General features: G+C 37.4%; 2 protein-coding genes across 2 annotated transcripts; one reads left to right on the top strand and one right to left on the bottom strand.

Moving 5' to 3' along the window:
* Positions 1-740: 740 nt before the first annotated feature.
* On the bottom strand, positions 741-4,576 carry LOC148425463 (G patch domain-containing protein 3-like). Its single transcript, XM_088410901.1, has 7 exons — positions 4,144-4,576; positions 3,150-3,604; positions 1,787-1,961; positions 1,557-1,616; positions 1,318-1,439; positions 1,094-1,221; positions 741-1,003 (listed from the first exon to the last, which is right to left on the bottom strand). The coding sequence occupies exons 1-7, from the start codon at positions 4,574-4,576 to the stop codon at positions 820-822; spliced, it is 1,557 nt and encodes a 518-aa protein (XP_088267027.1). The 3' UTR covers positions 741-819.
* A 6,753-nt stretch (positions 4,577-11,329) lies between these two features.
* LOC148425462 (nuclear receptor subfamily 0 group B member 2-like) lies at positions 11,330-12,325 on the top strand. The gene is made up of 2 exons (XM_088409333.1): positions 11,330-11,859; positions 11,939-12,325. Exons 1-2 carry the CDS (start codon positions 11,337-11,339, stop codon positions 12,178-12,180), a joined length of 765 nt encoding a protein of 254 aa, XP_088265459.1. The 5' UTR covers positions 11,330-11,336; the 3' UTR covers positions 12,181-12,325.
* The last annotated feature ends 1,868 nt before the right edge of the window (positions 12,326-14,193 follow it).

Genomic DNA, 14,193 nt, shown 5'->3' with positions numbered 1-14,193 from the left:
AATTAATTTCGTAACAAATTATTTTTTATGTGACTTTAAAACACAAATTTCCACTTGGTGTAAACTGAAAATAACATCACGTATGCTCAAGCCTGGTAACAGACAACAACCAAACTACTGACAGAACTGTTTTAGTCATATGACGTTCACAAACTGAATCGCGATTGGTCGTTATATGAGGCATGAGCACGTGACATAATATTTATCGAAGCATGCGGGAATTTTCTGTCTAAAGGCCGAAATTGTTGTTCGTCAAAAATAGTTATCACGGTCCTTTCTGAAAAAATATTAACATTTTACTGATGAAAATTCCTAAATAAGTTTTATATCTAAAAAACAACAACAATTGACTGAAAAACGAACTGATAAATGAGCCCTAATTGGCAATTCGGATTTTTAAATTAAAATTTAAGAAAATATACTAACTAGCGCTACAAAAAATGTCGAGGTGCCATCGATTTATGACAGTAATCATTTTCTTATACTTCACACATTTGCGATAGACTATATATCATATTGAAGTATTAGATTACAATTGGAAAAGAATAATAGTTAGCGGGCAATGTTTCGTGTGTGTGCGAGCATTAGCCCCTGTAATTAGCTGCGGCACAGTCTACCATGTAATAATTTATTGTTGAACAGCTCGCCAAAACTGATCAAAGGGTTGCCCAATTTCGCCTGACTACAGAATAAACACATACAGCATAATTAAAGATGACTAAAACACAGAAAAACACGGGTAGAGGTACAAAATTTTAATAAGGTTTGGAAATATAAAACTACATTATCATGAAACTCGCTTCAAGCTAACAGAATTGGTCATCTTCGTCGTCCAACGCTGCCCCCTGGCTGCCAGCCTCTGTACTTCATGCTGTCGTTAGGTTGTCGTCTGAGCAAAGAGTCCCCCACATCAATGTCTTTGGGTTTATCATAGATTGTACTGATGTGGAAGTCTCTTCTGGCCTTTTTAGAAGGATGTAAGAGTAGTTTTTCACCATGATACCTGTAGAATAAAATGTGTATCTCAATGAGCACAATGACTCATAATCAATACAAAAAAAAGCCATTAATCGCTTTTCATTTTCAAACGTACCCAAAACCCCGCTTGCAGTATGGATGTTTGCCTTCATTCTCCAGGGCATCAGGAATTCCAGTTTGACTGCTTCCCAACCCTTCACCGTCCTTCCAGCCTTGTTTCTCCATTACGCGGCGGCCAAAGCCCTAATCAAATGGTAGACATGAGTGAAATGTGAAAAATTTCGACGACAAACAAGTCGGTATATAATGCATATACAGTATATATAACGAATGTCCTACCTTAGTGTACCTCTCAAAACTGCCAATGGCTTGATTATGTGCAGCTCCATCTTCAAGACCATCCCTGAGCCTTTTCTCCAGTCGCATTCGGACGTAGTCCCGGGCGTCCATGTCACCTCCGTCTGGGGGAAAAAAGATGAGACCGGTTTAAGAAATAATGTCTAGAGGTTGAATAAATCTTGTTATTCCTTACGTGACCAACATCATGAAAAAAAATTAAATCAGGCAATCCAAAATACCTTTGTCATAGTAGATGCTCATGTCAACATCCCAATCGTCAGCGGTTTGCTCATCAAAATCTGAAGAAGAAAAAAATGTTCAAAATGAGACAAGCCGTTATCTCAGATTTGTTTTCCTCGCAAGCAAAGCAAAATACTTTGTTCATAAGTTAAAAAAAAAAAAAACATAGTTTGGGCCACTCAGATGATACCACTGTTACATAAACAGTATTATCAGACATGTTGCTTACCTCCCTCCTCTTCCTGCCAGTACTGGGCATCAGTGTAGAACACTAAGCCTGAGCCGCCCTTTTCCCACTTTAACTCAATTTCTTCTTCGAATAGTCTTTCTTTGCTTCGCTCTTGGCTCGTAACATCATCATGAAGCGCTTCATGGCGCTCCCACTCCTCGCAGCAGTCATCATCCTGCAACCAAGAGAGAGATTAGTGGTCACCACATTTCATTACACATTAGTTTCCAACCTCCATGCAGTTTTTCCTATCAGTGACATACCTGTCACTGATAGTATTCTGACAGTATTCTGATTCATATTGCATTTGTGGAATATGAATGAATTAAAAATCATGGACCATATTCTCACATACGGTCAGATGAAAACAGTGTCTTAGGACTCAGCTTGTGAACGTCACATGACCAAACCTCAAAAGCCAACATTCTCACTAGGGCCTGATTGATAAATCGGCTAATTATGGCGCCTCCAACATATGCCAAAAAGAATCAGCCAATATTTGCCAATTACTTTAACTTTTACCTTTATGTACTGTAAACATTTACAGCAGTTGTATACAAGTAACATGGTGTTATTATGTAGTACACATATATCCATACAATAACATTCTTTGGGTTTATCAAAGATGTAATGTGGAAGAAAAATGCATTTTTTTGAAAAGCTCATTGTACAGACTTGTGATTCAAAACAAAGCAAATTCAAATTTTTAGAAGCAATAATATGTGAGCAATGGAATTAGATGTCACTACTTTACACACAACCTAAAGTCAGAATATGTATACAAATGCTAAATCAGAAACTATATGGTGCAAAATAAATTAAGTACAAATGTGTAAAATATGACACCCATTCAACCACTAGTAGCAAATATATATAACAAGAATCAATGTCCATATTACTTAATTAACAGCAACGCAATTCAGTCAGTTTTTTTTTTTTTTTAAATATATTTACTGCTAACCCCTGTTATTCGTGTGAAATGGGTACTACTAGGCCGGCCTGTGAATGGGGAACATCCACATAATTGACTCCTAGTGAAATGCAATGCAAGAAACCAATGCTGTTTTGTTTAAGTAACTTTTACAATTAATTGGTCTATTAATCTGCAATCAATATATTGTTTCTGTCAAAAATCAGCACCAGCCTACAAAAATCCAAATCGGTCAGAACCTACTTACAACCTCTAGGCCATTGGTCCATATGGTTCCAAACTGTTAATAAATTAGAACAAATCGGAAGTTGTCCAGCTTTGCAAACCAGACCGGAGTTTTTGATGTACTCACAAAAATCAATTTTGAGACAAAAAAAAAAGGTTGTACTTAAAATGAGTTACACTTGATAAATACTGAAATCGTGATCTTACATCATCTGCGTTTGACTGCACGTCCTCCTCCTCTTCTATTTGTTGCTCATCATTGTCAGTTGTCTCGCAGTGGTCGTCCGGCTGCCTCCGCACCGATGCCCGAGGGGCCAGAGTGCCCGGCCCCGATATCTCATGGCCAGCAGCTGTTAAAACTGTCTCTTCTGTGGCCGGTAAAGTGCAAGTGTCCTGGTACTGGAAAGGAACATTGCCATAGCGACGGTTGGAGCCAGTCTTGGGGAACGTCAGACCCAATTTGCGGATGAGGCGGGGAGGCAGCCTGCACGACTGGATGAGCTGTAGAAAGACTTTGACTGACGTGCCCACATTGCCATTCTGCATCAGAGCGGGCGGGTTGAGTTCAGATAAGGTCTTGAGGTCAGACAGGGTGAAATGTTCAGTTTGGGACATCCGGTGTCGCTGCTGAAACCTAGTCTTATACGGGAACTGATCATCATCTGGAGAAAGAAAAATTCTTGTCAGTTTGTCCAATTTAAGTGTACCAAAACACTTTTCACATAGCGGGAATGCCTGGTTTATAAATTCATCGGTACAGTTCAGTATTTAACAAGGCAGTACGATACTGTTGCATAAAATCGGTAAAACTTAATTGGACCCCTTGAAAAGTACAAATAAATAACATTATTATTGCTGTTATAATTATAAGCTTAGCTAAACTTAACTAGTTAATAACTAAATACTTAATGACTTTTAAAACGCGACAGAAACCGCTTCCAGTGAGACAAAGTGTAGTTCAGAGATACATGTTTTTGTTGTTTAGGGATGTTAACTTATTCAATTACTTCAAACTGAATTTAAAAAAAAAAAAAAACAGCTGAATGTTGTTTTTACTTGTTCAGCTGTCTCTAACGTTTATTCTGATTTGAATATTGTTTTTTTTATGTAGAAAACTGGATTCAATTCAAACAAAATATCTTACTGGAAATGATGTGAACGAGTAATTATAAACTATAGGGTGTAAATATGATTCATTTACCATTGTGTTGTGAAACCTTCACTCTTTTAATGACACATCTTCTGGACAGCCAGTTTCCCTTCGAGTCGATCCAGTGGTTCCCTGCGTACATCCTGATGAATCTATCGGCGTGGTCGTTGTGGACAAAGACGACACAACAGCAAGTTTTGGCTTTTTGATTCGTTTTTCCGCCAGAGTTGTCCTTAGCCGCGGTTGGAGATGCTGCTGCTGGGTCGCTAACGGACGACTTGTCGCCGTCTTGTTCACTGTCCTCGCACTTTCGAGGCTCCCGATGAACCTCTGGCCGGTGGCGGTAATGAAAACAAATAAAGCCTCCGCTCTCAATGAATTGACTGAAATAATTCCGGAGGTCCGACGAGTGGAAAGCGGCGGGAATGTTACTGACAACTAAATAGACACCCTGAAAATCCGCCATGTTTTCCTTCGTCAACATTTTTTTGACACATGACGACACTTCCGCGTAGGGGCGGTTGTAAACGGATATGACGCACAAATCATGTGATGCACAACCGTGTATTTTTTAAAATAATTTTATGCACCACTTTGTATTGATAAAATTGTTTTTCTTTTCTTTGTTTAATGACTTCACTGGAGCGCTTTTTACGGCGACCACTCACTCGGTGCTTCTATTAAATGAACTGCAATCATCCTTACATAAAATAAAGAATCAAAAGTAGTGTTGTGGAGTAGGAGAACAGTACAGTATTCTTTAGTATTAATTCCAATTCCACCTTTTTCTCTTGCTGCTTCCACATTAGTGGCAAACATTCACGTTTTTTCCTTATCATTGTGTGTAACCCTCATTCTGTCTTTGATTGAGAGTGCAGTACTATACTAAAGCTCCCTACTATTACAGTATAATTAAAGACACACACACACACACACACACATTTGTATGTGACCTTTGTTGTTCTGTTGTGGGCCTTAGTGATTTGGGAAAATGAGTCCTTCGTTTAAATTGAAATTACAGTAGTTTGTTGGTTTTCTAAATGTAATTGCAAATATGAAGATTATGCTGTTGTTGTAACGTTAAATAAAAAGTTATTATATCTTAGATGTCAGTATCAGTCAGAAGCTTAGAAAGGCCTTAATTCGTTGTTTTGCAAATGTGAGTCTTCAAAGTAGACAGCTTTGCACAATTTGGGGATTTCTCAGTCAAGTTTTATTCTGTGGGTGATGACTTTTAGTTCACACGTGTGCATTTAAAAATGTTAACAAGTTGAACCTTTTGACCTCTTATGTGTTTGGATTGGAAGTTGTATTCAATGTTTTGACTGGTACTATAAACTTATAATTCCTCAATATGTTTGCAAATGTATACAGTATTCTATATTAAGTAAAACACTCCTGAATTAAATTAGATTGTACAATCCACGGGTGAAAAACCCAGTGACAAAACGGCTGTCATTTTATGGTTTTGACTTTTGGGGGGATGCAAGTGGATCATTTAAAATGGGCTTTGATTTTATGAATGTGATATTTACGTAGACATTTTATAGTTTTTATATGTGGTGTTATCCTCATTTTAGCACTCAGAGAGTGTTTTTTTTCCTTTCTCTTGTGGGAAGCAGTCAAAATTGCTTTTGAGTATTAAAGTTTGGTAAAGAGACAAAAGGGCATTCAAACTCACATCAAATCTATGGACAATTTAAATTATTTAAATGCCCCTCATGTGGGCAATACATGGAATCAAATTCTATGTTATATTTGGGTTGAGGTCTTGTGAAAATGTTCAACATTTTGGAAGTGTTAACACTTCCAATATATTAAAAACAATTCTGTACCAGATATAAGCCTACATTTTGTGGATTCCATTTGCATTTACTTTTCTTTCTGTCTCTCTCGAAAAAAAAAAAGACCCAAGAAATGTATTCTACCTGAGTTCATTAACCCAGAGGCTAACGCTGTGCTTGGCCTTCACCTTAGCGTTTATCGGTGTGTTTTGATAGTAATAGGCAGTAAAACTGTACTCATGTGTCTGGACCCTGACATCACTACAGAGCATTTACACAGCATTACGCTTCTCTAGTGCATTAGTCATAACCATCCTACCTTGTAGATTTACAAATGCACTTACTAAACATGTCCATTTTTTTTAATTTACAGGTTGTACTAAAACAAGTTTGAATGGTCGGACAGGAATGATTCAGTAGATGATAGCTGTAACTAATTATTTCATTATCACAAAAAAGTCATAGAAGAAAATGTAAACAAAAACTGCACTCATGAAAATAATTTTGTAAGCATCAAAACAGAAATAAATAAATACAAATCAACACTGTCGCTCAAGCTCAGAAATAAATGAATAATGAGTAACCTTTTTCTTTTTAAAGTGAGAGTTTAGAGAAAAGGACCTGTTTAAAAAATGAGAAAATACTTACTTTTCAAAACACTTTATAAAGGGAAACATGTATTGTAACAATTCATCAAATACATTGGAAAATACAAATTACATCGGAGATTCCAATGCATTTTTAATGTTAAAATGAATTGTGATTGTTTCTTAACTAATCATTAAATTTTATGGGATTAATTTATTGTGTTTTCACTCTATGGTATAATTATTACATATTATCAATTATTGTGATTATTTTAAAGTCTACATTCTAAAAAAAAGCATGAAGTGTTTCACACTGTGAGCAGCAAGTATATGATTTATGAGTTTCATGACTAATTATGTTTTTCCACAATTTCCTAATATTGTGGTACACAATACCACATATTGAGGTAATTGGAAAATTACTGTGATAACGCACAACTAAACACATGGATTTAATTCTATCAAGTACTGCAACATTTTTTTGAGCCAGATCCAACTATTAGAATTGTATAAATATTTTTGGGCTAGCTAAAAAAACAAATAAACAAAAAAAAGCATTAGTCATCTAATAATGTCATTGAATGATTCTTTTTTCCCCCCCAGCCCGGAACAGTAATACAGTAATGACTCCACTAGGGGACAATGACTCCCCTTTGCCTTACTAACCTAGAGGGGATGGAGCCCAGCAAACGACCCCTGGTTACAACAGTCGGCCAAGGTCAAGTGTCAACTTCTATTCACTGCGTTCAGCAGTGTGCACTCTCAAGAGTTCATCGACCTGAGAACATTGAGAAACCCCATTAATCCTATAAAAGACTATATATTATTTCATAAATACACATATATCATTTTCTCATTGCCTCACTTCTTGTTTGGAGTCGCTTAATGTAGATATTACTTGGAAATTCCCTAGCAGCTATTGCATAATGTCTCTTCTCACATGAATATATTCACTTCCTTAATCCTATTGATTTCAGCAGTTGCTCCACTTTTAGAATGAAGGACATTTTATTTAAACTTTACAGTCACAGAGCAGATAAGCGTCTGTCCTCCGTGTCCGTCTCTGCCTGCTCCTAACCTCTATAAACAACAGTCTTATCACAGGTAATTACAATTGTCAGCATGCTTGATCCAGTCCGATGGCTGCAGAGTGTATTGTAGGTCATTTCACGAATTTGAGGACAATGTTGTATGGTTTTTTTTTTTTTTCAAGTGGCATCATTTAATTATGTACTGTAGCACTCGTAATTGAGAACACGTCTTTGAAAATTAAACTTTTCAGACTGATATGATTACTGAAGAATCAGACATTTTCTTTGAGGGAATGATTGAAGAGGCTAATGAAATAAAGTAAACATGAGGAGGGTGGTATTCAGTCCTTTAATCACACTTAATAACTACATGAACTGACCTTGACTCCACAATACCCTGTGATTTGAAAAGAAGAAGAAAAAGAAGTTTGTTTTTATTGTAATCAGTGGGATTTTAAGCAGGGATTCGGAGTAGGAAAAGTGAAGCTTTTTAATACAAATTTTTAATACAAATAAAGTGTACAGTAACAAAACCTGTGCATGACATTTAGAAGTAATGTCTCATTCCCCCACAGGGTGGTGCATATCTCTAATACGGCGTCAAGGTGACTGTGTGGTGAGCTTCGTAATGAATGAAGAAATTTCCCAATATGAAATATAACTTGAAAAACATTCAAAAAACTGATAAACTTAGTTTATATAACAAGCTAACGAGTTGTCGTCTTGTTTGTTATGTCTACAAAGTATAAGTATATCCATGTGTGGAGCTGTTTTCCTTTGAATGGGCCCTAATGTTGCGCTTTAGTCAGCAAAGCCTCAATACTAATGTATTTATTCCGTAGTTGGGGAGATTTTGCATCAAGTCGGCCAAGTATATATGCAGTGTTTATTCATTAGTTACAACGTTTTACATTAGCAATGTCCAAGTGGCGAAAATGTGTGTTTGCAAGTAACCAGCCGGGCAATAATCATAGTAGTACATAATTCATCGTCAGGCGTAACTCTTGCTATGAGTAGTGGTTTCCCGAAGGGTTAGGGTTGGGATTTCAAATGACATCATGAACTGCCACACGGAGGCATGGCTTCGATCAAGGAAAAGTTTCACTTCCTGTTTAGAAATGTTGGTACAACTTAAAAACCTCATATTTCAGAAGAAAATAAATTGCCAAAATTCCAAAGGTAAAGATTTCATAATTTATATTCATATTTTTAACTGTGGAAAATGTAAAACATGATGATATTGGCCCTTTAATGTAAATACCTTTTCGGGTGTAATTTGCGAAGCGAGCAAAGTTAAAGTACTATTAGTAATGCTAGTTGGTTTGTTTGGTTAAATAACAATTATTTTTTTTATTGGAGAGCTCTATTAAAAACAGATTTTATGAAAATATTTTAAAGTTTTATAGTGTTGCATGAAATGAATTGGTCAAATCAAAGTGAATCAAATCAAATCAATTTTTGGAAATTTGAATCGATGCCCAGGCCTACTCCCGCTTGATTCTATTTCGCTTATGTAAACAGGACCCCAAGATATTTGAACTCCTCCACTTAGGCCAAGATCTCATCCCCACTTTTGTGAGGGTCCGCTGAGATTTGGAGACGCTTTAAGCAGCGCAACAGAGATCCGAGGATCATCGGGTCGCCCGAAACCCTTCACCGTGATAAGGCGATAGCTCAGGGAGAAGGAAACATAAAATGAGTCACTGGAATTGAGTTGTTTTGTTTATTTGAGACAATAATAAAGCAATCTTCTTATCAGCTTCATGCCTCCGTGCCAGGCACAGCAGAGATAACAATATGGGCTTACTTTAAATAAATGACAACCTGGAACACACTCAGACAACATAAACTGAAATTCTTTACATTTCATTGATTTGTTTCCTCTGTCAGAACAGAACAGGTGTTCTATTAACACAAATTGGTTGCCAGTGTCATTAAGAAGGCCTTAGATTACGAATGAGTTTTATATACAGAAAAGTATCATATGGCCAATACTGTTGCAGCTACATCAAGCACCTAAAACTCAACTCGTGCATATGTGAGTGTGGGGGAGGGGGCGAGTCGAGGGGAGATGCAGTCTGGGTGGGACTGGCGTATGTGCAATCTGGGATGTTAAATGGAAACACTCATAGGAAGCCATGAGTTTTTTTTGTTTGTGTGTCTGCGGGGAGTTGTTTCTCCGCCATCTAACGAAAGAACTTGTACTTGTGAATGAACAAAGATGCATTCATATTTAACAAATACTGTTGAATAAAGAATGATCTGATCCTATTCCGCATTAATATGCCACAACAGACTCATTGGGAATCATTGATCTATACGGTATGGAATCTAGGCTGCTATTAATTTTGATTATGCTAATCAAATAATGTCAATTATTTTGCCTATTCATTGATGAATCACATTTTTGGTTATTTTCTTGTAAAAATGTCATTATTTCAATTTGATGAGAATTAATTATAACTTAATTTAGGGGTGAAAGAAGTCTTTGAGTATTGTTAGTATGGTTTAATAAAACATTGTAGGCATTTTGTTCTTGCCCCGGATACCTGCTTATTTGTGTAAACGTCAGAAAAAAAAAGTCCAGCCAATCGCTGAAGCAATTGTTAATGCTCTGCATGACAGTAAAATACGCCAGGAAGACTTCATAATAAATCTTGGTTTATCAAATAATATGTACAGTACACAAATGCTTTGGTATGCTTTTATTTTGAAGTTGTAGCAGAATGTCGCGGAGTAATAGCGTGATGAGTCATTCTACTGTAACCATTGCACGACTTCAGATACAAATAACACTGCTATTGTTCTGAAATCTCGTTCAATTGACACTTCAAGGCGCTTACAAACAACTTAATTACACTGAAGTTGACATTGACATTGACATTGACGTTGCCAGTGTTTACTGGTGGCTCTGGCTCCGTTAAAGCTGCATCTAACATAAATTTGCCCCTAGCTAGCAACGCTTGAGTGTGCCATAAAGGCTAGCATGGTACATATAAATGACCGTGCAGACACAGTCACATTTGAACAAATGTGTTTTTTCAGTAGAAAATGTTATCTCATAAACCAGAATTTATGGAGAGGGATTTGGAAGAGGTGGGTGAAAGTAGTGTACTGCTAAGCATAGTACAAATAAAGTAAAAAAAAATATCAATCATCAAAAAATTGATATGTGGTTATTCATTTAGTGGAAATTTGTTACTTAGACTTCTATCTTTATAATATATTTCACCCTACAAAGAAATATATTTTTAACTTTTGTCTGAATACATAAATGATACTGTATTTGATTGAAAGTATTTGATTGAAAGTTGGGACCTATAACATTCCCTCAATGAGGCAGTCACACAAAGACATATGATTGCAATTTAAACAAAAACAAAAAAAAAGGGCGAGGAAGGTAGATTTGTAGGTCTTAGAAGGGTTGCTTGAGCTATTACAAAAATGTACCAATGACATCATCCTGAGTACTTAACTTGTGGGTCAGTGCCCCACTGCTCCGTGTTCAACTCCAGCCAAGGATGAGCTGGCAGTTAGTGGGGGCCCATCAGAGCTGGGCCTGATTACCTTCCGAGTCCTTGGTAGCTTGGTACGGCCCGGGTTAATGACACAAACCCCGAGATAAGGCCTAGCCCTCTTGATATCCAGACGTTACTCCACCAGCTCCTTTTTCATTGAGAAAAGCTTATCAGTTTCCCAGCGTTATACCACGAGTCACCTGGCAGAGCACATGCTTGTTTTTCACGCAGAGTCTATTGACAAGTCAAGGTCCATTTTGGTGGCGTTATAAATACAGACGCGGCGGAGGCCGGGGCGCCTCACTCCAGTGGAAGCTCTCCAAGATGGATAGCCAATGCCAGTGCAGCAGCGACAGAGCACTGAATCCCATCCTCTTCAACATTCTCAGCCAACTAGATAACAGCAGCCAGACTCCACACCAATATCATTCAATACCTCATCGATGCAACTGCGAGCTACGGAGAACGGTGTGCTTGAAAAGGCCGCTAGAAATTTGCAAGGAAGCCTCATCGGTTCTGGTCAAAACCGTCCATTTCATGAAGAACCTGCCCGCTTTCAAGCAGCTTCCGCCCGACGACCAGTTCATACTCCTCAAAAACTGCTGGGCGCCGCTTTTCATCCTCGGCTTGGCGCAGGAGCACGTGGACTTCGAGGTGGCCGACGTACCGGCCGACAGCATGCTCAAGAAGATACTTCTCCGGCGAGAGGGGGGAACTGAGATGGAGAGGGAGCAGCCCACTATGGCCGGCGTCAGCAAACTCAAGTGCTGCCTTAGAAAGTTCTGGAGCTTAGATTTGAGTCCAAAGGAGTACGCGTACCTTAAAGGGACCACGATATTTAACCCAGGTATGTCAAAAGCAGCGATGACGCACTTTTGCTTTCCTACGTCTTGAAAAGCGGAAACTTATGTCTTTGCGTCCAACAGACATCCCGGATTTGAAGGCATCTCTGTTTATCGAGGGCTTGCAACAAGAGGCGCAGCACGCCCTGAGCGAGGTGGTCCAACTGCTCCACCCCGGGCGACAGGAGCGTTTCGCCCGCATCCTCCTCACCGCGTCGATGCTGCAAAGCATCACCCCCAGTCTAATCGTCGAACTCTTGTTCCGGCCTCTCATTGGCCATGCAGACCTGTTGGAGCTCCTGGTGGACATGCTTTTCTGCAGGTAGAAGACATCTTCGACATACAGACTGAATCAAATCTGTTCCACTTAAATGTAAGCAATTCCTAAGCTTTGTGGGTAAGCAGCATTCGAATTTTGATGAACGCAGATCCTTTTTTAATGAAAGCAGACATCAAGAACTATTTCTTCTCTGGAGAGATTATGTTGTCCACAATTACAAAAACGTGTCGCTTGTAAATACTTTTTTTTTTTTTTTTACAGAACTATTCAAATAAATGTATTTTTCTATACGAACATGGTCTCTAGTCTTTTGGAGTTTGCTTTAATGAAGTGCAATATCCCATAAAGTTCAGGCACAACAACAGTCAAAATCTACCTATTTAACAATGTTTACCCTTGTGCTGTATTTTGACCATTTTTGAGTCGTTTTCTTCCGCACCATTCTCACGCTATTTCAGCCAAGGAAATGGCACACCTCTGCTAGTGTGATAACTAAGTGGCCGTGCAATGTTGAAATTTAACATGTCGGCATCTGGGTGGAATTTCAGCTTCCTAATGTCTTCTTTCAGTGCTTTCCCTTTGATGTGAAATGCCTTTAAAGTAAAGAGCAAAGGACTGGACAAAATACCGCACAAGGGTAAAGTGTTATAAATTGATGAATGTTTAAATTTTTAAATGACATTTCACAAATCACACCCTGCATAACATAAAAATGACACCTAGTTTTGCCACTTGATTGAAAGTGTGTTTTTAACAGTGACTTTAAAGAACAACGTTTATTTATCAAACATAAAGACAGCTTCCTTTTTGACTTGTAATGATTTTAAACAAAAAAATGTAATCGCACATCACTTACCAATTTTGCTGCTTGTTTTCACAATAAAAGAAAACAAAATTGAATGTCTTTCATGGCATTACAAAAATACGTTTTTATTCATTTCTCAAATGAAGTCAGTCTTAATTAACTACTAATTCTGTCATGGCAAAACTCAGCATTTATATTGTAGAGTACATTGTTTAAAAATGAAATGAATATATTAAAGGGCTTCCCGCAGTCACACAATCTGGTGTGAGCGAATGCACACTCCCCTGCGATCCGTTTTGTTTTTTTCTTCAACTGTAATTGAAGATATGCAGAGAGCAATGTTGACCGTGCAACAAACCTTAACATTTTCACTTTTACTTAATATAAGCTCAAACTAGCGAGTGTACTTGCTATTGTTGCTTGTTATTAATATTATAGCGAGTAATTTGTGTAATGTGTTTCTTCCTGTGTTGGACATACATATAGTGTAACTTGAGAAAAGTAAGTGTCATGTGTTTACTTTACTAGAAGTAATAACGTGCATCAGATTAGTCATTACTTGAACATGTACCCTTTTTGCAGAAATCTGTGAAATTAAAGTAAAGTTTTACTGCCATCATTGGTCACCACAAACAATGCAATACCTAATGTTACTTGGTGCAACATTTGTGATTATATGCTGAAAAAAAAAACTAAAAACTTGAATTTTGAAATTACTTTCAAAGGCAGTCGACTGTCTCCAAATTCAGACAAGGACAAAACAAGCAAAAAAGCTTCCACTCCTGACAATGTAGCCGACAAAGAAATTATTTTATTATAATTTCATTATCTTGAAATAAAAAAAATAAACGGTTTAACTGATATTTAATGAAACCTTGTTAAAAAATGTTACTTAATATTTTTTTTACTTACTTCCATTTCAGAACTGCTGACTTTATTCCTTACCATTCCATGTACATTTGCACAAGTAGTTCAATCACAAACACTTAACACGCCTTTGTTTTTTTTTGTTTGTTTTTTTTTGTATTTTTCTTTGTCGTTTTCATTTCCAATTCGGTCTTGAGACACTTTGATATCCATGTCCACACTTACTGTAATTTTAATAGCACGCTTGCTCCGTTTATTGACTCATGTAGGATTACAGTATTTGTCTCTCTCTACTGGATACAAGTGGAAATGACCAACGGAAAAGATAAACGTTGAGGCCTTCTCACTTCAATACTGTACGATATATATATATATATATATATATAT

Source organism: Hippichthys cyanospilos, chromosome 3, assembly GCF_059441005.1.
Source record: "Hippichthys cyanospilos isolate Australia breed blue-spotted pipefish chromosome 3, RoL_Hcya_1.0, whole genome shotgun sequence".
NCBI classification, from domain to species: domain Eukaryota; kingdom Metazoa; phylum Chordata; class Actinopteri; order Syngnathiformes; family Syngnathidae; genus Hippichthys; species Hippichthys cyanospilos.
Note: the sequence above shows the minus strand (reverse complement) of the source record. Positions and strands in the feature narration are given on the sequence as shown.

Coding starts and splice junctions, on each gene's coding strand:
- LOC148425462 (XM_088409333.1), top strand. CDS start 11,337: ATGGATAGCCAATGCCAGTGCAGCAGCGACAGAGCACTGAATCCCATC. Junction 11,860..11,938: donor GACCACGATATTTAACCCAG/GTATGTCAAAAG, acceptor TGCGTCCAACAG/ACATCCCGGATTTGAAGGCA.
- LOC148425463 (XM_088410901.1), bottom strand. CDS start 4,576: ATGTTGACGAAGGAAAACATGGCGGATTTTCAGGGTGTCTATTTAGTT. Junction 3,605..4,143: donor GAAGGTTTCACAACACAATG/GTAAATGAATCA, acceptor TTCTTTCTCCAG/ATGATGATCAGTTCCCGTAT. Junction 1,004..1,093: donor TACTGCAAGCGGGGTTTTGG/GTACGTTTGAAA, acceptor TTTATTCTACAG/GTATCATGGTGAAAAACTAC.